Source organism: Elephantulus edwardii, unplaced genomic scaffold (assembly GCF_000299155.1).
Source record: "Elephantulus edwardii isolate Elephantulus edwardi_28Jun2011 unplaced genomic scaffold, EleEdw1.0 scaffold00017, whole genome shotgun sequence".
NCBI lineage: Eukaryota > Metazoa > Chordata > Mammalia > Macroscelidea > Macroscelididae > Elephantulus > Elephantulus edwardii.
In genome coordinates this window covers 26,910,613-26,935,980 of record NW_006399767.1, presented here as the reverse complement: position 1 = coordinate 26,935,980, position 25,368 = coordinate 26,910,613, and the positions used below count along the sequence as shown (strand labels likewise).

The 25,368-nt window shown below is 39.8% G+C and overlaps 2 protein-coding genes across 4 annotated transcripts in view; one reads left to right on the top strand and one right to left on the bottom strand.

The window, feature by feature from the left end:
* Positions 1-4,115: 4,115 nt before the first annotated feature.
* On the bottom strand, positions 4,116-15,271 carry TAF11 (TAF11 RNA polymerase II, TATA box binding protein (TBP)-associated factor, 28kDa). Of its 2 annotated transcripts, XM_006882061.1 has the most exons (5): positions 15,093-15,271; positions 8,068-8,208; positions 6,040-6,127; positions 4,974-5,091; positions 4,116-4,246 (listed from the first exon to the last, which is right to left on the bottom strand). In XM_006882061.1, the coding sequence occupies exons 1-5, from the start codon at positions 15,269-15,271 to the stop codon at positions 4,116-4,118; spliced, it is 657 nt and encodes a 218-aa protein (XP_006882123.1). The 2 variants fall into 2 exon arrangements, with proteins under 2 accessions (XP_006882123.1, XP_006882124.1); XM_006882062.1 differs by lacking the exon at positions 4,974-5,091 and having other exon boundaries at positions 4,190-4,246.
* Positions 15,272-16,879: 1,608 nt separating this feature from the next.
* The window catches only part of ANKS1A (ankyrin repeat and sterile alpha motif domain containing 1A), a 287,821-nt gene continuing 279,332 nt past the window's right edge, over positions 16,880-25,368 (top strand). For both annotated transcript variants that reach the window (XM_006882059.1, XM_006882058.1), the window contains exon 1: positions 16,880-17,222. In XM_006882059.1, coding sequence (XP_006882121.1) covers positions 17,023-17,222 — 200 coding nt within the window. In that variant the 5' untranslated portion in view covers positions 16,880-17,022. The remainder of the gene's footprint in view (positions 17,223-25,368) is intronic.

The following is a 25,368-nucleotide window of genomic DNA, read 5'->3' as shown; positions in this document are numbered from 1 at the left end:
GTTTTGCCTCTGACCTATAAAAGGCTGTCTCATCCTGCTTTATTTCCTACCTAATCCTTCCCCAACACACCACCTTCATCCATACTGCCCTGCCCTGTGATATACTACAGGCTCTGTTAAGTGGACCTTAGCAAGATAGTAAAGTAGTGATTTAGTGGTGTCATCAAAGTCTAATTGCACATGAACTGTTGAAAGAAAGGTAAAAGGTTTTATGGAAAATCATACCTGATTTGTACAGTATTCTAGGTTGTTTTTTTCTTTCTCTTTAAGGTCAGAGAGAAACATGCATTAAGAAGGAGCTAAATTTAATTCAGTAAATTTTTAAAGGACTTTTGTTAACATTCTTCACAGAGGCCATGCTTTTAAGACAGAAGTTGCTATATGATTTTGAGACTGTTTGTCATGCAGAGGAAACGAGATTTAGGTGTAAAGAAATATCTCTTTGGAAAGAATGCTAATATAATGTTTCTAAAGGTTGAAGTTTGGTTCAAACTTAAGATTTTTATAGATAAAAGTAGGATTTTATATAGAGAAATCAAAAGTCACTGCTTTGAAGAAGTGAAAGGTCAAGCCAGAAGAGATTAAAAAAAGAGAACACACACACCAAGACACACAAAATAAGGGAGGTCCCCAGAACTCTCAGAAAAGTAATGGATTCATATGTGTAGGGTAACATGTGTATGGATGAATCATCAACCAGTGAGGTCATGAACTGTTGACACTAAGGAAAGAAGCCTAAGTGCTGGAAGGAGGGTCCACTGTGTTTCTGTGGCCGGACGTCCTCCTGCTCCCGAGCCATCTTCAGGACAGCCTCTTGGAAGCAACACTGAAACTGAAACACTTCATCTATACAAAGCCATGGTTATGCCTTAGTCACATTGTCTGCATGACCTTATCTAGAAAACACAATGAAAAGACAAAGGTTTTAGGAAAAGCAATAATGGTAAGAGGAAACTGAGGGGAATGTTTGATCAAATGTCCAGGTAAGAGCAGGGATGTGCTCATGAGTTGCTGAAGTGCTAGCTCGAGGGCTCTATTTCCTAGCCTTAGGTAAAAAAAAGCACTTCTCATAGCAAATCAGAAACATATAGAGCTTTTTGTCCAGGAAGTGGTAGCAGCAGAAACGACAGAGGAGCCCAGGTTTAAGAAAATACTCTAGACCATGGCCTCCCTAGGGGGACTGTGGCAAATAGGGCCTACTTGGAGATAATACAACTGAGAGGGTGACTGCATGTCTCCAGACTCCTAAATGCTTCAAAGGCAAATGCCGAACTTGGGGGCTCACTGGTTCTCTCAAGCATGGCATTTCTATTGTTCTTAGGAGATGGTGTGGGGGTGGATCCGGTAGACAGGAAATAGAATGATTCAACTTCAGGGTCACTTGAAATGGTTTAAAATCACATTTCTAGTCTCTTCCTTTGCTCTCTCACCATATACCTCTGGCATCCCTACAAGCAAGGAAAATGATAGGCTAGGTAGGAGACAGTAGAAAATGTAGCAAACAGGCCAACTCCTTTATAGCCAGAGCTCAGTTTTCCGGGACCTCTGGGCAGGAGCTCTTGTTGATATAACTTGAATCCTACAACATGACTTCTTATGTGGCAGCTTTGGCCATTGTGTCTTGAAATCTTCCCTCAGGAAGTGTGGCAGGGGTCATTACCCATGAGATTTTGGTAAAAATCATCTTTGTGTAACTTTATACTCCTGTTCACTGGGGAAAGACTTTTTCATAATGAAGAAATGTGAACTGGCTGGTAGTCCTCAGGATAAGTGTAAAGAAAAAAAGAGTAAAAAAATCCTTCTTTTTGGACTGCTTAAGATTTCTCAGAGCCGGAAGACTTCAAACAAGAAATAACAATACCTCAAGAAAATGTCTGGAGTGATGATCCCCACAGACTTCAGTTCATGTACATTATCATTTCAGCTGTGAGGCATTTATGCCCATGTATTATCTGTGATTGTCTGGGTTTCCTGTTTACATGGATATACTGGGGATATGTGTTTTAGTGCATATGGACTAGAAGTCCAAACCCTCTCTTTAGCTGAGCTATAGGGATGGTTATCCATCTTAACAAGTTCTCTTTCAGCTCATTGGAATAATGAACCTAGTCTCTCACTTAAGACAAAGAGAACGTGTGCTATTTATGTGATGGCTGCCTTTTAATCTCTTATGTCTCCTGACTCAATTTGCCTAAACATTGATGTCCCTTTTCTCATGGTCCCCAAACTAAGAGTCCTTGTGTATGAAATAATCCTAGGGAAAATAGCACCACTTCTACTGTCCAGCCTACCCAACACCATGACAAGTGTATCCATCCATTCAGTTAATTTCCATTAGCTCACCCTCAGATTAGTTCTGGGGGAGAGAAGAAGGTAGATTCTGTTCACATCTTTACACAGGTTAATTTGGTTTCCTTATTAAACATCTAAAGTCAGTTCTAGCAAAATCACAAACCTATGAAAACAATTTAACTTTAATGCAAAGCTAACAGGATGATACTTGATTACAAGAGAGGTACAAAAGCTGTGTCACTGCTTTTGATTTAACCAGTGGTCATTTGAGCCAATGTGTTTTAATGCACCATCCTTTCAGAGCCCAGGGCCTTTTCATAGCTGCTGCCCCACCTTGTTAGAATAGGCACATTCCCTCTGCTTTCTGGGTGGATCTGGATGGGAGCTGAGGTTGAGCTATCGCACAACACACCAGGAGAGAACCTTTAAGTTAGAACTACATACAACAGGTAGAATTCCTTTAACCATTTAAAAAAATTATTGTAATTGCTATGAGAATATCTTGGTTTTGTCCATTTATGTTTCTGGTATTTTTGCCTGAGTTTTAAAAGCATTTCTTTGCTGTGTCTTCTCCACTGACTACATATATGTGGAAATTCATGCATTTTGGGTATCAGATACTAAAGTCAGGTTTTCTCAGCCTCATGAGTCTAAGCTGTTTCTCCCTAAACTGGGTGCTACACAGAATTGGAATCTTTATTAAGACATGCTCAGGAAGGCTTCAAAATGCTTCTCCCTTTGACAGAGCAAAAAACTGGGAATTGCCATTTATAGATAGTAGCCTTATTTCTGCTAATCACTGTCAATAAAAGGTCACTCCATTCCCCTCTTTTTTTAGGAAACCAATAAGAAATGTATCAGTGAACTGGAATCCTGGTCAGTATTGAGAAATTTTAATGTTGCAATTTCTAATCAAACCTTGAGTGTACTGGTTCTGTGAACCACCTAAGGAAAAAACACAAATTAAACTGATTATACTATATTGACTGTGGTATGTCTTGTTTAGAGGAATCCAAAATATGTGAACTTTTATATTACTTAAAAGTTGTACTTTACAACATACATTTTAGGACATATTTTAATGATTTAGGTGGAAAGCTCAAATGTTCACAAAGAATGATCAGTGTTTCCCTATGCCAACCAGAAAATGAACACACGTAAGGCAAGTTGGAAAAGTTTAATGATCACTCACCAGTATTCACAGAACAGTGTTAAATGTTTACAGGGACAAACTATTCCATACTTTTGTCACTATCCTTCATGGTAAGGTATTGAAAGTCCCTCATATGCTTGGGCTGTAGTGGTGGCATTTCTCCCCACTTCTCACACACGTCCAGTGCTAAACAGGGTAAGGAGAAAGTGTCTGTTACCACACAAGTGTTTATGAATCATATTCTTTTGAGTTCCCAATTCTCAAACATGTCTGGCTGTTTCATCTACTTAAAACCAGATCTCAGAAACAGCCTCAGTCATAGCAACTTCAGGCTTCAATGTGAAGCTATCAGAAGGCTTCCATGGATGGATTTTCTCTCTGAGAGCAGTTCTCTTGGCCAGAGAATGCTCAAGGCCCATATAACTTATTCTTTGAACTAGCCAAGAAACAGTTAAATGCCTCCAAATGCCCAGGAGGTCCCCTTATTTAGTCAAGGCAAGTATGAAGGGTGCATGCCGCCTTCTTTGTGACACATGAGTTCTGAAGAAGGCATTAAAATCTTCAGATCCTTGGTGGTTTGAAATCCTGAACCAGTGCCGAAAGGCTCATGTGATAGGAAAACGACCGCCAGGACTTCTTCATTCAGTACCAGGCCTTTCCCAGTTTGGGCTTAGAAGAAGATGATTTTTTTGTGCTTTGAGTTGGGGATTTGTCCCTTTGACTTTAACCTCCGAACAGCTTCCCTCATATGCTTGGGCTGTAGTGGTGGCACTTCTCCCCACTCCTCACACACGTCCAGTGCTAAACAGGGTAAGGAGAAAGTGTCTGTTACCACGCAAGTGTTTATGAATCACATTCTTTTGAGTTCCCAATTCTCAATAACCCCTTCCAAAGTTTGCTAAGAGGAAAGAAAACATTTTCCTAAGAATGCTAAAAAATATATCACATTAGTGTTATAACACTTAAAAATATTTGGCTACTGGTAGTAATGAGCTGCCACAAGGGTCTACTCATTTTATCACGAGTGAGCCCAGTAATTATTTTTGTTGTATCTTTACCTTGGGCCACAAAAATGTGCAAAGTTCACTGAAGAAAAAGACAAAGCCTGCTTCTGTTCCCCTGTGCTGAGAAATGGAACTAGGGAGGAGGCTTCCTAGAGCTTCCTTGTCTCCAGTATTAAAACTCTCAAGGAATAATGGTCATACTTTCCTGAAAATAAGGCCCTCACTCTGTCAATTCTAGTCATGGGGAAAAACCCATTACATAAGTAAGTACCTTAAAAAAATCCTGTGATTAGAATGCCTGACTGTGACTCCCCAGTTGCATTTTCAAGGCTATAAATCTTTACAGGAGACAGCCCAGTTGTTTCCAGGAGAGTGTCCAGGGGATTCCTGCTGCCATTGAGCTGGTAAGCAGCTTGACGTGACATTCCATACACACCACAAGGACTTCTTAGTAAGTACCTGAGCATACATATTCTTGAAAAGTACCACAAGCTCAATCCAGCGTTTGAACCAGTACTACTCACCTTCTTCTACCACCTCCCCAACGAAGACTTTAGAAATACCAGACATGGCAATAACAACATTCTGAGACACAGAGGTGCCAGTGATGGACTGGATCAGCCTGAAAGGAGGACAAAGATTCTTTGTGATTATGATAGTCAAGGACTGACTTTGGAAAATAGTACCCATAAAAGAGCTTTGTACTGAAAAAGTGCTTATACAACGGAGACTACTATAGCAAGGACCCAGGTGTTAATGTCTTATTCTGTACATTGAAACCCTATCCCAAGAACACAGGACTACAACTGGTAAGGCATGTTAATTTTGTTTCTCCACCTAAATGGCCCTCTAATGTGTCTAAAATCTCCCTTCAAAATGCCAATGAATACAGTTCCGCCAGCTCAGTTCTCTTCCCCCTTTTTTATTATTATTATTAGTGTGTTTGTGTGTGTGTGTGTGTACCGTCAAATCGGATCTGACTGGTACAGGAGGAGATTGTCCCTCCTTTTCCTGGCAGAGCATCTCATGGATTTGAACCTTGCGCCTCTGGGATTGCAGTGCAGCTTCTTGCCACTAGGCCCCCAGAGCTCCCCCCCCTCTTTTTATTTATTCATTATTGTACGTTTTCTTCTCTCTTCCCTCCCACTTTCCCAGTCCACCCTGTAGTGCACCCCTTTTTCCAGATTGTTCTCATACCTATAATGCACAATCATATATTCCTTTCAGACAGTTCTTCCTCTCATTTGTTCCAATACAGTGTTCATTATCCACTTTTTTCTCACTCCTTCCCTAACCTCCCCCATGTTTATTCTATTTTATAACAGCAGTATTTATCCTTTTGTGACTGAGATACTTCACTTAGCATAATGTCTCCAAGACTCCCCCATGTTGAGTAATATTTTACTGTTTCATTGTTTTTTAATGCTGCACACATTAAGCGGATTTATCATAGTTTTTTCTATGCATTCATTTCTTGATGGGCACTTGGGTTGCTTCCACCTCTTTGCCACTGTGAATAATGCAGCAATAAACATGGGTATGGTCAGTTCTCTTATGTGATGGAAAGGAAGTGTATTTATTCATCCTTACCCTTTTAATGGCTGCCTTGGGGAAAGCTGACCGGCGATACATTTCATAACGGTTCAACTGCTCCTCAGAAAAAGAAGAAACCAGGATTCTAGAGAAAATTTCAGGTAATTACATTAACTTATTAAGAACAAGTGCTCATAATATACTGTTACATGAACAAAACCAAGTCTTAGAAATCAGATAAATTCTTAAGGGATCAACTCCATTTCTCCTCTTATGGAACTTGAGGAAAAACAATATATTCCTTCAGCACAGAAAAACTTAAGTATCAATGCTGCATTACCACTGAATCACACTATATTGACTGTTTTCAGTATCAGAAATTCTTTCTCTCCCCAACCACATTTGAGATTGATGGTGAAAATTTAATATATAAAGTTCAAACAAGCAAACTTTCAACATTGAAAATTTTTAGGGAAAAAGAATTTGCAAAGTATATGGAAAAGGGTTTAATAATGTTTAGAAATAGTTGTTGTGTACAATCTAGTCAGAACTGACCCATAGCTGACCCTCCCATCTGTTTTCAGAAGCACTAAATTGCGTGGGAGGAAACTGCTCATCCTTCTCTCCTTCACCATGTACCTTTGGGTTGGCAGCGCAATTCCTTACCATTTAGCCACCAAAGCGCGCTTAAGAAATATTTAGGTCTTAGGGAGCTCTGGTGGCCTAGTGGCAAGAAACTGTGCTGCAATCCCGATGCTCTGTTGGAGAAGAAGGGACAATTTCCTCCTGGGCCAGTCAGATCTGATTTGACCGTACACAAAAAGGGAAAAAAAATTTAGGTCTCTAAAATCTATATGAAGATGACCATCCCAATTTTTTAACACATTGCCGCAAATGATGGCAAATGTGTTTCTAAACATGGTCATCAATTTTAAAAGTGTGTGGCTATGTGTTAAATGAGCAAAAGCATCAAGGGGAAATTTATGAATGGTCAATAAATATAGAGGGAGGGGGAAAACCCATCCCCCAAAATAAAACTTCACTATTAAGAAGTCAAAATTACAAACTAGGTGACATTTTCCACAAGCCAGCTAAGTAAATGCTTAAAGAATGGTAGTAGCAAGAATGTAGAGACACAAACTGGGAACTAAAACTACCAGTTTAGAGAGGAAAATGAAAATATGTATTAGAACCTTGGAAAAGATTTATAGTGTTTCAACTATTAAGGTTTTTATTGTAGGAAATACTCAGAAAAGTGTACAAATGTGCTTAAAGAGTTATCATTTTGTGGCCAAAAAACCAAAAAAGGGAGCAACCACAGGAAATGGCTAAATTATAATTAATAAGTGGTGTTAATCCACATAATCTGATAATTAAAAAGAATGATTTATGGGGCTATTTATGAATATGAAAATATATACAACAAAATCTCAAAGCAGAAAAAATCTGAAAAGGCATAATTTTTTTTTTAAAAAAAGGCAAAATAATTAAACATTCACTCACTTGTTCACCCATTCATTGCCTTAGAGTCAGAACCGACTCAGAGCTGACCTCCAGTGTCTGTCAGTGTAAACTGCATGGGAGCAGGGCAAGTTTCTGGGCTATGCCAACTAAGTATTATAACCACATAAATATTCAGGGTAAATTGGGATTATAGGTAATAATTTTTCAGTATTTGCTTAATATTTTGCAATCAGAAAACATCATAAAACTTTAAATTTTGAAGAAAATTATGACCTAGATGTACAATGATCAGCATATATAATGTTCATCATGTACAAAATGAAAAAGGTCAAGTTATAAAACAATATTTTTGAAAAACCTTTTACTTCCATGTATGTCTGCAAAAGAAAATAGCTTAGAAAAAAAACTATTTCAAGAGTTTCTAATCTGGTGGTGAGGTGATATTTTTTCTTTCCTTAAATTTTCTACAATGTATGTTTTAAAAGATTTAAAAAATTGCTTTAATAATTGCTTTAAATTAAAAAAGGAAAACGGTATCAAAAGTTAAGAAAAAAGGTACTCATTTTATGTGCTCAAAATTCTCCCCTTGAAAAGTGAGAAAAGATTAAAAAATTACTTAACTGCATCTTCTGAATCTCGTCTTCATCCACTTTCTGCGTCTTCTCTTTCTTTTCTTTGGTATCTACTTTCAATTTTTTGGCTGCAGGAGTAAGTAATGATGAGTCGTCTCTTTCAGGTGGTGTTAAATCTGAGAGGTCCTGACTCTTGAGCAAAGGAGATAAAGAAACCCTATTATATATTTGACCTACTTTTCAGGTTTGGGCAAGGTAAGAAGCCATCATCTTTATTACAACAGAACCGAACCCACTTATTTCAATTTTTTGATTCTACACATTAGCCATACCAGTAAGTGTTGGCTTTATGAAAGGAAGTTTGCAGCCTAACTGTGGAAAGAAATCAACTAAATAATCCAGTTACCTAGTTTAGTTGTAGCTACAATATCTGCTTAGGAAGATAATGAATGAAATAGCAAGGATCAGCAAATCACTTTCTCCCTTGGCCCACTATTTTTTTTTTAAACTGGCTTACTTACTTACAAAGTTCATATCCATTGTTTGGCCCATTATTTGGACTTCATTCCTTAGAACGGATGTCAGCAAAACATGCTTTATCTAGGCCTTTGCTCTGTCTCCACATTTATAGATTTCTTTACTACAGATGATTTCATTTTTGTTGTGTGTCGTTGAGCCGGAACCAACTCAGAGCTGGCCCTCCAGTGGGTTTTACAAGACACTTTAGTCACACAGCAGATGATTACCCATCTTTCTCCTACAGAACACCGGGTGGATATGAACCATGTACCTTTGGTACTGCAGCGCAGCTCCTTACTACTAGGCCACCAGAGCTCCCTAGATGATTCCTTAAAGGAAAAGATACTTAAAATGAGGCCTTCTTGTCAAAGCAAGAGAAGTTCTTTCCACCTGGGATTTTACATGTTACCACATGTTGTCTCCTCTTTTTCCTGTCCATTTTTCCTATTGTATAATGCAAACTTTCACTTCCTTTTAATAGAATGAACAGAACTGAAGACACTGTTAGATGCCATCAAGTCAACTCTGGCACATAGCAACCCTAGAGACTGAAACCTGCCCAATCCAACAGTATCCCACCAACTTCCTTATGCTTTTTTCTCTCTCCCATAAGGATTAACATAGCTTTACTCAAGTTAGAGGTTCAGTAAGTTTAACTAATGAAACAGATGAGATGATTGAACTTCTATTTTTCTAAAAAGGAATCCACATTCAAATTCACAAGAGAACATGGCAATAAGGGTGAGAGTGGAAATAAAAAAAAACTATAACTTTGACAAATGTTTTTCTTTTCTAGTTATGATTTATACTCGTTTCTGGTGATTTATATCTTCCTAGAAAATCACTATTTTTTCTTAGACTTAAAAATTTGAATGGTTTAAATTTGAACATGAAATTTTCCTATAATGTTAATTAGAAATCAGTGTTACAGCCCTTTGAATTTTGTAATGTACATTCACACTTCAGATAAACAGACCGTAACTTTGTGATTTTAGAGTTTTTAAAGTGCCAATCTATTTTTATCTTTATTTATTCTTTTCCCCCCATATTCTTCTGGTTTACTTTGCTCTTTTTTTTCCTGGTTTTTTAGTTATTTTCAGTTTCTCCTGTTTGTGAATAAAAATCCTTAAGGTTATGAATTTTTCTCCAAATAATACTTTGGTCACATTATGTACTGTTTACTGTGGACTGTTGCTGTTGTTGTTAATTTCTTTGACTTAAGGAGCCCCACTGGTATATGTCAGGCTGTTAACTGAAAGGCTGACAGTCTGGACCCATTCCACAGAAAAAAAGCTGGGCCGTATCCTCCTGTCAAGATTTATAGCTTTGGAAAACCTATGGGAGGATGCTGTAAATTGGAAACAACTAGATGAAAGTGGGTTTGATTTTGGTGAGTTTATTGTTTGTTGTTGGGTACCTGACTCAATAGTGACTCACAGTGACCCTATGTACAACAGTTCTAAAACCTGTCTGATTTTGCAGTATCTTCACAGTCTCCACTATGCTTAAATTAATTTGCAGTCACTGGGTGAATCCATCTATTTGAGGAGCTTCTTCTCCTTCAATGACGCTCTACTTTTTCAACCATGAAATCCCTTTCTAAGGATGTTCTCTCCTGAAAACATGCCCAAAGTATGTGAGACAAAGTCTCACAAGCCTCTAAGAAACACTATTCCTTCCCCAAACAGATTTGTTTGTTCTTTTGGCAGTCAATGGGATATTCAGTACTCTTAGTCAATACTATAATTCAAAGGCATCAATTCTTCTTCAGTTTTCCTTATTAATTGTCTAACTTGTAAATGCATAGGAAGCAACTGAAGACTATGGCTTGGAACTGGCCCTTAGTCTTTAAGAGCTCTTTAGCTCTTTGGAGAGGTCCTTGGCTGTCAATTTTCCCACTGCAACACATCATTTTTATTTCTTGACTGCTACTACCATGGGTGTTGAATGTAGATACAAGTCTTTTCTCTATTTATCATGATGTTGTTACCTTGCCTATTGTTTCAGTTGTGAGAATTTGTTTTCCTTATGTTGAGGTGTAATTCATATTGAAGGCTGTAGTCTTTGATCTTCTTCAGCAAGTGCTTCAAGTCTTCTTCACTTTCAGCAGCTAGGTTGTGAGAATGGCGCAAGATAGCACAAGGTTCAGATCTGTTCAATGGGGCACTGTGGGTTGTAGTTGATTCAATGACATATCAATGATCTTTGTTTCTAACTTTTACTTTGTAGTGACCAATTATTAATTTTTGTCAATGCCTTCAGTGCAACTTGAACGTCTTCCTTCATTACCACTGGCTCTTGATCAGATGCTACTTCCTGAAAAGCTTCAAAGCCACTGTAAAATGACTGTGTGTCTTCCTTTCATTATTTTAAATATGGAAGTCTCCATGAATTTACATGTCATTGTTGCACAGGTGCCATGCTCAACTTTGTATCCGTCCAGTTTTAGTATGTGCTGCCAAAGTGAGCACTCCTTCCATTTTCTTTTAATGCTTTCTGTGTCTTTCAAAATTTTGCCCATAGAACCATTCAGAAGGTTTATCATTTTTGCCTCCAAGGAGCACTCTGGCTGTACCTTCTTCAAAACATACCTATTTTTTTTGGCAGTTCATGGGATAGTCTGTATCCTTCTCTAACTGCTCAAAGGCATCAATTCTTCTTCTGTAATCCTTATTCATTATCCAACTCTTAGATACATAGCAAGTGATTGGAAAAGATTGTGGCCTGAATCAGTTGCACCTTAGTCATCAAACTGACATCACTGTTCCTCAGTAATTTGGAGAGGTCCTTTATTGCGAACTTTCCAGCACAATACATCTCCTGATTTTCTGACTGCTGGCAAAAAGACTGTGGATGTACACCTTTCCTAATTTTAAGCCATGTATTGTTCCTTTGGTCAGTATACACAATACGCAATCAATATGCACACTAGCTTCTTGGTCTGGTGTGGGTATAGGTTTTGCATGAGTAGAATTAAAAGTCTAGAATTTCCATTCTTCTCAATATAACCCATAATTTGTTATGATCCACACAGTCTAATGTCTTTCAATAGTCAATAAGGACAAATAGACATTCTTTTGGTATTCATAGAGTGAGTCAATATTGAAAATTATTTCATTTTACTTGGACTCACAGTGTCTACAGTAGCAGCAGTCAAGAAATTAAGACATGATACACTGGGAAATTCTGCTGTCAAAGACCTCTCCAAAGTATTAAAGAGCAATGACGTAAGCTTAAAGACTACAGTGGGTCTGATCTAAGTCATGGTCTTTTCAGTTGCTTCTTATGCCTGTGAAAGTTGTACAATGAATTAGATGACTGAAGAAGAATTGGTAACTTTGTAGTGTTGGCAAATTGTACTGAATATAGCATGAACTGCCAAAAGATTAGACAAATCTGTCTTGGAGAAAGTGTAAGCAGTGTGCTCCTTAGATGCAAGGATGATTAAACTTGGTCTCACATACTTTGGGTATCTTATCAGGAGGGGCTAATCTGTGGAAAAAGACATTATCCTGGGAAGAAAGGTGGAAGATTAGAGAAAGACGGGAAGACCCTCAACAAGATGGACTGACACAGTAACTGTAACAGAGTCTGTGTGTGGCAGAGGTTGTGAGAATGGCATAAGATAGGACAAGGTTTAGATCTGTTCAGTGGGGCACTATGGGTTATAGTTGATTCAATGACATATTGACGATCTTTGTTTCTTTTACTTTGTAGTGACCAATTATTAATGCACCTTGACTATATATTTGAGCAATTTCAAACAGCAGAAGGTGGCAGAAATCCTCAGTTTCTTCATCTTTGACTTTAGTGACTGATGCATAAATTTGAATAACAGATGGAACAGGTCTTCCTTGTATGCATATGAGTATTATCAGCACATTGTACTTCAGGACAGATCTTGAAATGTTCTTTTTGGCAATGAATGAGAGACATTATTTGTCTTCAATCTGTAATTTTTGGCATGGTAGATGATCACATGACTGATAAAAAAATTACCAATTCCAGTTCATTTCACATCACTAATGCCTAGGATATTAATCTTTCTTCATTTCATTTCATTTTATTTTTGACAACTTTCAATTTTCCTAGATTCATCTTTTGTATACTTCATGTTTCAAGTAGTAATGAATGTTTGAAGCTTTTCCTCTTCATTTTGAGTTATTCCATATCAGCAAATGAAAGCTCTTCATTAGCTGACAGCTCTACTCCATCTGCATCAATAGGCTAGATACTTTGAGGAGGCAGCTCCTCCCAGTTGGATTTTGAGTGCCTTCCAACCTAAGGGCTCACTGTCAGGCACTGTATTGGGTAATGTGTTGCTATTCCTAGGGTTTTCAATCATCCATCACTTCAGAAGAGGATAACCAGTCCTGCTTCTTAGTCTGTTAGCACTCCTGAAGTCTACTTCCTATGAATCACCCGAAGAGTCACATTATGGGGGACCCACTGGTGGGTTAAGAACTAATTTAAAATGTCCTATTAGATTTTTGTGGAAGAGAAATGGATGTTTGGAGAGTTCTTTATTAATTTTAGGTTTTACTGCCATGAGTTGGAATCAATGTTACGGCAACTAACAATTGCTTTGTATTAACAGAATGTCAGTGACTTTGAATTGTAGTTTGTCATAGAGTATTGAGAATTTTCTGAGCCGCTAACAGAACAAATAAATTTGTTTTGAAAGAAGTGCATCCAGCATGCTCTTTAGAGGCAAGGGTGACTTTGTCTCATAGACTTTGGGCATGTTATCAGGAGGGACACTCCTTAGAACAGGATATTATGCTTACAAGAAGGGGGTCAGCAAAGGAGAAGATGACCCTCAAAGAGACAGACTGACACAGTGTTTGCAACAATGGGCTTAAGCACAGTGGAGAGTGTTAGGATGGCACAAGATCAGCCAAGTTTTCAATCTGTTGCTGTACACAGGGCTGCTGTTAGTCAAAATCAACTCAACAATAACAGCAGCAGCAGAATGTGTCCTGTCATGATTTCTACAGTTAAAAATTATGTTTTTGTTTGTAGTCTAGTACATGATCAATACTTTATTTGAAAAGTGTTTAAAAGCATCAAAATATTTAGATTTTCTGCTGGGTTTAAAGTTCATTTTGTACTGAGTTATTTACTCTCAGGTAGTGTTGTTAGTCACCATCTAATAAATCTGGACTCCTGGTCACCCGATGAACAGAATATCACCTTTTCTGATATTTCATAATAACTGGCATATTTCAGACCATTGTTATGGCCATTTAATGCCTTCCAACCTAGGTAGTTAACTTTACAGCATGATATTGGACAGTATTCTGTTTTCGCCCTAGTTTTCACTGGATAATTTTTCCAATTACCAGGGTTTTCATCCTAGTCTTACTCTAGAAACTCCACTGAAATCTGTCCACCATTAGCAACTCTGCTGGTATTTAAAATACTGTAGGCATAGCTTCCAGCATCACAGGAAGACATTAGCCAATACAGTATGGCAACCTAACATGAATAATGGAGTTCTTTACTGGCACAAGCTAATTATTTAATTTTTTTCTGTTAACATCTGTTCTAAAGGGTCTTTCATAAAATGGTTCCATCACATCCTTTTTATATATATTTTGAGACAACTTTGTGCTCTGAAAGGCTATTTCTATAAAATCGAATGTGGACTCCATAATGTCTTAACTCTCTTCTCTAAGATTCTTTCTCTAGAAATGGAACACAGAGAATCCTGAGATTCTGGTCCTTCGGCAGAGCCTCCTCTAGGCAACACTGTGAGCTCCAGGGGTGACACAAATAATAGATCTTGTGTTTTTATGCTCTACAGACTTTCTGACATTAGCACACAACATACCTGATAGCAGATAAATGTCCCCAGAGAGTAAGAATGTGATTAAATAAGTACTTGCAAGTTTCCACTGAATGGATCTGCCAAAAGTTTAAGCAACATCTAAGAGTTTGTACTGTGGCATTAGTTGTTCAGTTGTAGAACACTGGGGTGATCACAAGCTCAGGTGTAGCCTGCCTGTAGCTATGATGCTAAACAAGTTTTAGTGCTGCTTCCAGACGAAGACAAATTTAATTCATGGCATCTAATTCAGTAAATCAGTCAATTATAAATATATAATCCAATGGTTCAATGAATCAGTCATGGGGATGGCACAAGACAAAGGGCATTTAAATTTGTTATTCATGGGGTTGCCAGGAGTCTGGCCATTCTAGCGTATTCAACAACAAAAGGTCTCATATTGATAGCGTGATATCATGACAACTGTCGCTAATTCTGGGTTATACTGGTTATTGCCCTATGTCTCAGTGTAACACCGGTCCCAATTTCCTCACCACAGACCTTAAAATTTCCTAACAAATAGCTTAACCCTTAAAAGTAGTGAAAGAAAATATTAATCCAGTGAGCGGGTCTCTGGAATGTAATCAGTACTAGGGATTCCCCCGCTGATTTGACAAGTTAGAGGGAGACGTTTTGAGTTTGAACTCTCGTAGCTTGGAAGGGATCAACCATGACCTGGCAAGCAGAGAGTAACACAATCTGAGAGTACTTCTCCGGCCTCAACACGCCTCCCTACCTCGCTTTCCTCCACTGCGGTTTCTTTCAAGTCCCCATCTCCATCCCCTTCAGATTCCTCAGGGATTCTGTCCGTTTTGGTGGTTCCTGGACCCAAGGGTGCAGCAGATGTCTCAGTCGACTCCCCTGTTTCTCCACCTTTGTCTGCGGGCGATTCGCAGGCATTATCCATTTTTTCCGAGAAGACGAAGAGACGCTGACGCTGTCAGATGCTGGAGCTCTGTCCCTTGTGGCACCGCAGCAGAGAAACATCTTCTTGTCGCGCTGTGATGACGTCATCCCTACTGTTCGTCGGAGGGGTCAATTAGATTCACAGAGGAGGCATTTGGGGATTCGCTTTAAGATAAGGTAGTGGTCGGGTTAGGGAGAATTGGAGTGTGGAGTTCAGTTTGTGGATACCTCGCAAGTATTTGTGAATGGACACACTTTCGTTAACGCATGGGGCTTTCCCTCCTCTTTCCGCTTTTTAAATTTTTTTTTTTTAAACTTGTTTTGTGCCATCAAATCGGATCCGAGTGGTACAGTTGCCCCTGCTTCTCTAGCTGAGCATCTGTTATATTCGAACTGCGCGCCTTCGAGATTGGGCCGCAACTTCTTGCCATTAGGCCACCAGAGCTCCCTCTTTCTGCATTTTTGACACTGTAATGTCAGTAAACATCCACCTTCACTTGCTTCTCTTAGAGTAAAGATATTTCGGGAACACGAATGGGGACTTAGTTCTGTTGTATGCCAGTATCATGAGATGCAGCTACGCTGAACTGCTTTCAGGTAGAGATAGGTATCCCTTACGTGGAAACCGCGGGTTTAGATTTACAAAAAAGATTTGCTACAATTTCCTTCGGTTACGTATTCACTTAAAAAAGAATATAGATTAAGTAGATTTATTTAATCAATCCACAACTACTGAGCGCCTCCTGAGAGAACAGTGCTAGGTTGAACAAAATTGGAGGGACAGAGCAGGAAAGGAAGAATCAGCATGAGATGGATTGACTGACTCAGTGACTGGAGAAAATGGATTAAGTCTGTGGGAGACGATGAGATTGGCTCGGGTAGGCTAGGGCGGGTTTCAGAGCTAGTGTCGCTGAGTCGCAGGCGATTCCATGGCACATAACAACCCAATTAAATTATTTTTACAGCTCAAGGGTAGTTAGATCAAAGTCAGCTGTGAAACTGTGAAATCTATGCCGGTTTGGTCAATGTCATAAAAAAAGCTAAAAGAGACAAATATTTTCCAGTGTTAAATTATCTTTCCCACATTTCACTCTAATGAGTAGTTTCAGCGATGGGGAGGATGAACAGGCAAAAATAAATTTTTAAATTTCCTCTCTTATGTCCTTTGAGCACATTAAGAAAGTACTAGCAAATAGCACATTTCGTTATTTTCTTGTATCATTAAATTTCTGTCCATTAAATATTTAACATGTGCGTGGCTAAAAGAACGAACTAGGAAACGTAGTGGAGCGTTACCGTATCTCTTTGTTTCTACACTGCCTAGATGAATTACCGTATTGTCTATACCGTGGGCTCCCAAACCTTTGGTGAGGGAGCACACTTTAGGAAGACTGAACAGGTGGACCGCGTTTGTCCCCTTAAACTTGTAAAGTGAATGACCACTTGCTGTAGCTTTCTCGCTCTCTGGCTCTAAAAGCACAGCCAGGTCTGTTGCGAGCCGGCGCACTTCACCTGCGCCGGCCTTCCGAGCCCCGCCCAGCAGGTGGGCATGGGGGCGGGGCTCAGAGGCGCGGTGACGCGCCACGCCAGATCCCGGAAGTGACGTGGGCGTGGGGAAAAGGCGGGGGGGGGAAGGGGGGTGGTGTCCCCGGCCGGTTTAGGGGGTTCGTTGCCCGGAGACGGAAAGTTTGGGAACCCGAGCGGGCTTGGCTGCAGCCCCGGGCCCGGGTCTAGGGGGCAGCGGCCCTGGGAATGGGGAAGGAGCAGGAGCTGCTAGAGGCGGCCCGCACCGGCCACCTCCCGGCTGTGGAGAAGCTGCTGTCCGGGAAGCGGCTCTCCTCGGGCTTCGGGGGCGGCGGCGGCGGTGGTGGTGGCGGCGGCGGCAGCAGTGGCTCCGGGGGCAGCGGCGGCGGCCTCGGCTCCTCGAGCCACCCGCTCTCCAGTCTGCTCAGGTGAGAACGCGCCGAGACCGGGCCGCCGCCTGGATACCCACCTCGTTCCCGCTGGTTTCCTGATCCCCAAGAGAGGTTGGGGCTGACGAGACCTGGGCGGGGTGGGCTTGCAGGTCGTGCTGGGGCGAGAGTAGGCGACCCGCGGGACCAGGAGCTAGAGGTGCCGCTGGTTCGGATCCGCGCGCCGCCGGGCGCTCCACCTCTCCTAACCCGGCGGTGAAGAATGGTGGGAGTGCCCAGGTGGCAGCCTGCGCCGCATGGCACAGCTCGGTTTCATCCTCGCCCGCTCCAGGGTGCCAGCTGTCGTATCTCACAAGCCACTTTAGAGCAAACTATTTTTTAAATCTCCCTCACCTCCTGCTGAAACTCCCACGCTTTGCAATCCCTTGCTTCCCTGGAAGAAATTTTTATCAATTCCTTTCTCTTCGGAACTTGGCACCTTCCACCAGGCAGTGTAGGATTTGGCTTTTGTTAAAAACTGTCTTTGGACTTGTCACGTTTGAAGTGTTGTTCTCTGAGCCCCCCCTTGCGTTTGAAGCTTGAATTCTAGTTCCTTGTACTGGACTTGGATTGGTCTGTTAAGTGGCATATGCTGGATTCATCAGAGTTTTTTTCATCAAGATATAGAGGTTTAGAAGGGGTTGTTTAGGAAACGGAGGGGTGCTTTAAACTTCTTCAAGATCTCTTGCTAAAATAAACACTTGGCTTTGGAGTTGAAAAGATTGAAGGGAAAAAAGTCACTATTGTGTGGTTTGGAAGAGGGAAATTGAAGGTGCTTTGTCAATGCTAGTTGAATTGTTAGTATAGCAACACTTTCATAGCCTGTTTTCTTTTCCTTCCTTGTTCTTTGAGGTTTTTAAGAAGTGGAAGTTCCTTTAGAAATGGCATCGTTGGCTTTTGTTCCCCATTAATTTATGTAACTTCAACTCGAGTGTGTGTAAACAGGGTTTTAATTAATTACTAAATGTCAGTAACACTGAGTACCAACCTAACAGAAGGATTTTAGCCAGCAGTGCTGTGTAAATCTTTGGAAAGGGACATGATGCTCAGAAAGATGGGGAGGGTCAGAAGGAGAGGAAGACCCTCAACCATGTGGATTGACACAGTGACTGCTGCAGTAGGCTGTAAAGTGTGGGGAAGTATCAGGAGGATGGTGCAGGATAGGTTATGGTTCAGATCTGTTGTTCATAGGGTCGCTATGGGTCATACTTGACTCAAAGGCACCTAACAATAACAACAACAACAACAACTGTAAAAGAGACCTCTCTCCCCAAGAGGATGGGAGAGAGGGAGGTTAAACCCCAATACTGTTTACTGCTATCTTTCCAGCCCTAAAACAATGCCAGTACATAGTGTTCAGCATTTAAGAAATAAGCAAAAACCTCAAGTAGAAAACAAACAAAAAATTCCAAGTAAACTGATGTGGTACTAACTGTACTTGTTAGTAGATTAGAGAAAGGAGGGATTGCTTTGACGTGAGATAGGGGGTCAGAGAAAACATCTAGGAGAAGGAGGACTGAAGCTGACCTAGAAAGAGGCAAAGATTTGGTACAGTGAGGTACAGTGAGAGAGCATTCCAGGTGGTCACTCCATGGGCAGAAGCACAGAAGTAGGAAAATAATAGTGCTAATGGGACACACTAAAGAGAATTTTCTGCCAGAGCTTTGAGGGTGTTTGTGCATGATATGATGAAATAGTTGGTCGGTCTCAATGCAGAGTGACTTTTATCATGTTTATATTTCCAGCACCTAGGTCAGTGCCTGATGAATCACAGGTGCTCTGTAAATGTACATTGAATGTATGAACTGCGTTTTGATCTTACCTGGATTACTTCAGAATTTCTGATAAGCAAGAGATAAGAGAAAGACTGTGGATTTGGAGGCGCTTCTGCTGCTAATGAATGGAATGACGCACCATTGGAGGTTTGCTAGACCTATTAACTCTTACATACTGCTGAAATGAGAAAATTTCTCATCTCCCAAGTCCAGGGATCAATCAGTTCACTCTGTGCTCTCACGCAGGAGCTGATTAAACTTTGCTGAAGATTTAACAGTCACAGAGGGGGAGATGTTCTGCTAGCCCAAAGGCAGTACCTCTCTAGCAATTCAAATCCACCAACAGCTCTACAGGAGAAGGATGGACATTCTCCTCCTGTGTGACCCTCCAGCCTTGAAAAACCCGCTGGAGGTTCAGCTGTGTCGTTCTGACTTGACAGCAATAAGTTTGAGGGTGCTTTTGTTGTATTTGTATTTTTTTACTCTTTCAGCAAAAGTTGGAGACTTCTTCTGAGCATAATGTTTAAACTTTTAACTTCATTCTGATGTGTTCAGTGTCTGTCATAAATGCTGGGTGGTATCTTTATTCCCCCGAAAGAGCTGAAGTTGGTCTGAAAGAGCTGACACTGGTCTTGCCCCTGTTGTTGAAATGAGAGAAGGCTTAAGAACTGCCCTCACTTCTCATCCTGTGACTCCTAGGGCTAGGGAGGATCTACAGGCACTAGTTATGTTAGGTGTGTCACTAATTATGACCATTGCAGAAGTGATTCTGGCTAAAGCAAGTGAAAGATTTCTGAGCAAATGAGACCATACATTTAAATACTTCCTAAATCAGCATGTTCTCTTAAGGTTTTGAAATGGTAAACAGTAGGACCTCTGTACCCCCACTTCCAGGACCCAGTGTTATTTAGATAGCGCTGTGATTTATATGAGCTGGCATCTTCCACTGAACTGGTGCTGTAAATTGCAACTCTACATTTGTCTACATTTGTGTGAGGGACTTAGTGAAACCGATAATAATGAGGGCTTATAGCACAAATGTTCCAGACTACATAGGTCTTTGTTTACTTATCTATTTACGACCGTCTTTATTCTGCAAGGGAGTTTGGTGACATCGTCCATATGTCAACCCACAGGTCTCTCTGCTGGTTCAAATCTCTATCTTCTTTGTGGGGGGGCGGGAAGGGGGAGCAGATGAACAGTCTCTTCCCTTGCGATTTACAGCTTCCTGAAACCCCCTGGAGGGTCAATTATGAGTCGGTTCTGACTTGATGGCCACAGCACTTACTCAGCAAAAGCTTTGTGTTTCTCCTTAAGCTACAAAATGCCCCTTTTTTCTCCCCATGTCTTTCCTCTTACTACTTGGGCTTCGGTCTTAACTTCTTAAAGCACTCCCTGATGACCTTAATACACCCAGATCTTTCAAGCTTCTCCTTCTTTGTAATATGTTATCTGTAATCTATAATAGCTCATTTATCATACTTTGCTTGCATAGCTTTCATAGTGTATTGCTACTGGAAATAGTCCTGAGAATCAGAAAATCAAGGATTTCTAGTAGAAGAAAAATGTAACTTAAGTTTATGTTCTTCAGACTTCACTTATTTACTGTCTATTTCCTTCAGGGCAAGATAACATTATGCTTACGACTGCTTGTTCTGGGTTTAGATTGCCTAGATTTATATTCTGTTACCACCATTGCCTACCTATTTGATTTTATACACGTTTACAGACATTTTGAGCCTTTGTTTCTGCATCTGTAAAGTGGGGATAATGCTAGTTGCTGTACAGATATTGTCTTAGATATTGTGTGTAGGGTACATAGAACAATTCCTGGCATTTTAGAAATGTTCGTTGTTAGCCATTCTCAGTTCAGTTCAGCACGTACATTTTTGCTGTACCACACCTGCTGTGTGCAAAGTACCATGCTGGTCACACACTATTTGGTATTCTTCCACACTTGGGTATCTTTTCAAATCTACAGCAGATTATGAGTAGATAAGGGAGAAGACCTGCTCAGACAGGCATGCTGATGTCATTCATTTATCAAGAATTTACCCATCAGCTACTTTGTTCCATGCCACTTGCTAGATACATTGCAAAATTTATCTTATATTTAGCACATAGTAAGTGTTCTCTTAGAATGTTTATAGGAATCTTTGTGACAGATTGACAAAATAAGAGATGGAAAATGCATTAAAAATGTAGCCTCTTTTATCTCTACCTGGTGGCGTCCAATAAGAGCTGCACTGCTAGCCAAAAGGCCACCCTTTCCAGCAGTTCTGAGGGATGGAAATAAGCATTCTCCTCCTATGCTATTTACAGCCTCTGAAAATATGAAGGATTATCAGCTATGAGTCAGTTAGCATAAATATATTAGGCCTACTGATCTGGTTACACCTCCAGGCGTCATTGTACTATAGCTTCTCTGTCTCTCATTTCTTTTGAGCTAAAATTAACTCATGGCTGACCCTCCAGCAGATTTTTGAGAGGCTGTAAATCCCATGGAAGGAGTTCATCCATATTTTTTCCCATAGAGCCACTGGTGAATTTGAACCACCTGAATGATACCAGCTTTGGGTTGGAAGTACAACTTCCAACAGTCTATGCCACCAGAGCATAACCAGAGCATGTTTATTACAAGTTTCAATCATACTTATAACTTGGGTGCTGTTGAGTTGGAACTGACTCACATCTGACCGTCCAGAAGGTTTTCAGAAGCAGTAAATCATATGGGATGAGATTGCCCGTCTTTTTTCCTCAGAGCAACTGTTAGATTCAAACTGTGTGCCTTTGAGTTTGCAGTGCAACTTCTTATGTTAAATAAAACTTATTAATGAAAGTAAGGGGGAAACATTTTAAGTTTCTATCTAATGTGATTTAAATGTTATTTCTGTTATTTACAAAGTAAACTATAAACTATAAATTGTCGAGAAGGTATAGTTATACAAAGTATCTAACCTGCCAAATATTCTGGATAGTATGGATCTTTATATTTATGCAATACTTGCCATATGATAATTGTTTAAAGGATGCATGCCTTAAATTTGGTGAGAGACAGGCACTGCGTTAAACATCTTTTTAACTCATGATATTTTTTAGCTCTGGACACATAGCAGGAACTCTGTTCTTATGCAGTGAAGGAGAGTTTGATATATTTCATGAACCCACTGCTTTCCAGTAGAGCAACTCTCATGAAAAAATATAGTACAATTTATGTTAAAAGTACTTCAGTCTGTCAACCAAAGGGCAAAAAGATTTGAGAAAAGGGGAATAGTAAAAGAAAACGTAGCTTAAAACTGTAACTAGTCCAAGCACAGAGAAATCAAAGGCTATAGTTAAGGAGGCAGTTGCTTAATGGTTTAGGAAAATCCTGTGTTTAATTTCTTAAGTGTGAGAAGAGTGAATAAGAGGAAGCCAGGGAGGCTTCCTGAAGAAATATGAAAATTTATAAACAGTGGTAGGGTTATAAACTAGTTTTTACTATGCTATTTCATGGTTGAACTCTGGTGGCCTAGTAGTAAGAAACTGCACTGTAATCGCAAAGGCTTGTGGTTTGGACCCATCAGCTGCTCCACAGGAGAAGGATGGGCAGTGACCTCCCATGCGATTCACTGCTTCTGAAAACCCACTAGAGGGTCTGCTTTGGGTCATTTCTCACTCAACTTCTCACAACAACAAGTTTCATAATTATTCAGCTATGAAAAGAACCTGAAATAGGAATGACAAGTGACATTTTAGGAGCTCTGGTGGCCTAGTGGCAAGAAGCTGCATTGTAGTCCCAAAGGTGCATGGTTCAAATCCATCAGATGCTCTGCTGGAGAAGGAGGGGCAATCTCCTCCTGTGCCAGTAGGATCTGACAGGAAGGTACACAAGAAGAAAAAAAAAATTAAAAAAAAGACATTTGGGGGGAGAAATGCCTTATTTAGGAGCTTTAACGGTTTCTCCTAAATGTCAGAAAACGTAAATAATTTAAAGAAAGATTATTAATATTTAAGGAATTCAGACTTGGAAAAAACTGATCAACTTAACTGTTTTCTTGGTCACATGATGCTTTTTTCATCCTTCCAGTGGATATGTGGCATAGAGATTATGCCATGACAGCTTTTTATCATGCTGACCCCTTCTTATTTTTTTTTTAAATTTTACTATTTTTTTGTGTGTACTGTCAAATCAGTTCTGACTGGTACAGGAGGAGATTGCCCCTCCTTCTCCAGCAGAGCATCTGGTGGATTTGAACCATATACCTCCGGGATTGCCGTGCAGCTTCTTGCCACTAGGCCACCAGAGCTCCCTGACCCTTTATTTTTACCCTCCTGCTCTTCAAATTTCTTTTTACTGTACCTGTTTTGAGTAAAATGGTTTGATTTGTAAGGAAGAGAGCAGCTCTGATCATGTAAGGATTTTAGAATGAAAGTACTTCAAGAAGTTGCTTTAAAACTATATTTAACTCAACTCAGGAGATTGAAGATGGAGAAAATTGCTATCTTAGTGTCGAATTGTTGTTTGTTATTTCTCTCTTTGCGTTCTGTAAAGATAGAGGAAACCTTTGACCAGACAAGTCCACAAGAATCCATTTCCAGGCTCTCTCATTCTGCATTCCTGCATTGGGGTAGTAACCATGATCTTTTACTTTGAATTTGCTATATTTATTTTCCCCCCCTTCTGAACAGTAAAGAGAAAAATAGGAAAAGGAAAAATAGCCTGCCCTTAAAGGACTTCTATGTGATTACTCCGTTTCTAAAAATGTTGAGTGTGCCGAATCATAACTCCCCCGTCAATCTTAACTTGAGTAGGACATCTACATTAGATAAGAGAGAATCTCAAGTTTAGTAAGTCAGAATGTTTCATATGTGGTCTCCATTTTTTTAAATTCTGTAATAGAAGTTAAATTTTCACTGTTTCTTCTTAGTTACAAAAATTGAAGACAGGAAATAGTGAAACAGTTTTGCAGTCTGAGGAATTTAATTTGTATCCAAGCAGCTTTAGCAAGTTCACTTGTCAGGGGTGGTTATGGTCCCAGTGAAAGTTGCTTTGTTGGCCAGAAAAATCCCTTCAGAATGTTCTTTCCCTCTTTGCTTTGCTTACCCCAAACAGCTGTGAATTTTGGCTTACAAAAAGGAAGTCAAGGCTATTTATGCCTTAGTCTTTAGTAGGGAAAGTAAATTACTGGGTTTTACAGTCCAGAGACACCAAGGAAACCCCAAAAGTAGACAGTGGAGAGTCTGTTCTTCAGGCTTTCCTGTGGTAAGGACTTGGTCTCTTTTCTGGAGAGTCCTTAGAAAATGCTCCCCATACTGATTTCCAGAAGATTACTGGAAGAGTTTCTGTGGTTTAGAAAATTATATCATATAATATGTTACATTCATAGAATATCATCAAATAACTTTGGTGTGGTTAAAGTTAATAGTAGTAATGGTAGAAATTATATGGTATGGCTTCATATTTATCCTTTCTTAGTAATTTGTAGATCAAGTTTGTTTAGCTTACAAATAAAAAAAGTTTTTAAGACAAGTCACTTGTCTCTGCTTTACTTGTGATGTTATTACTCCCTCTTAAAAACATTGATGATGATCCAGGAAGCACTACTGCCTTCTGGCATGCTTAACTGGTCAGGGCATGACAGGGGGCTGAAAGTCAGGCTGACCCAACTCTTTTGTCTTTGTTGATTAGGTAAGTTTCAGAACCTCTCTGAACATCTATGTCTTTGTAGGTGTAATAGTAACTGGGATTTTATTCTACCTAGCTGCCAACTTGGCTTGAACATCACATGGGCTAATATGTAAAGAGAATATATAATGCCCGGCACATGTCACAGGGTTATAAACACAGGCTGCTTGCATCATCTGATGAAGGCTAGATGCTTGCAACCTTTGGTGAATCAATGTGATGCATCTTTTTGTTAAGGACATATCTTTAATGGACATGTCATAATCTTAGAAGATACTCTTGACCTTTCAAGTGTAACAAGTTCTGTTTTTAAAAGCCTGAAAAGTATAATGGTGGCAAAAGTACAAAACTAATATAGGCTCATATCTCTTGTCTGAAACTTTGAGACTAGACATGTCTTGAAATCTGGAATTTGATGATTGTTGGAAGATATTCTTAGATATGTTTCTCTGACCCCTGAATTTTGTGTAGGCTGCAGACCACATCTAGAGACTTAGTTGTCCTAGATGTTTAGTCTTCCCAACAAGCTTGTCTTTCTTTTGTGTGATGTTAGCAGACATTGATGATTACTGTTGACTTAATATGATTTAATTAAGATTTTGCAAGATGGTAGTATTTTTGTTCTGTTATACCATCTTCATATATTAACTTCAATACTTCTGCTGTTGTTGTTATGTGCCGTCGAGTCGCCTGCAACTCATAG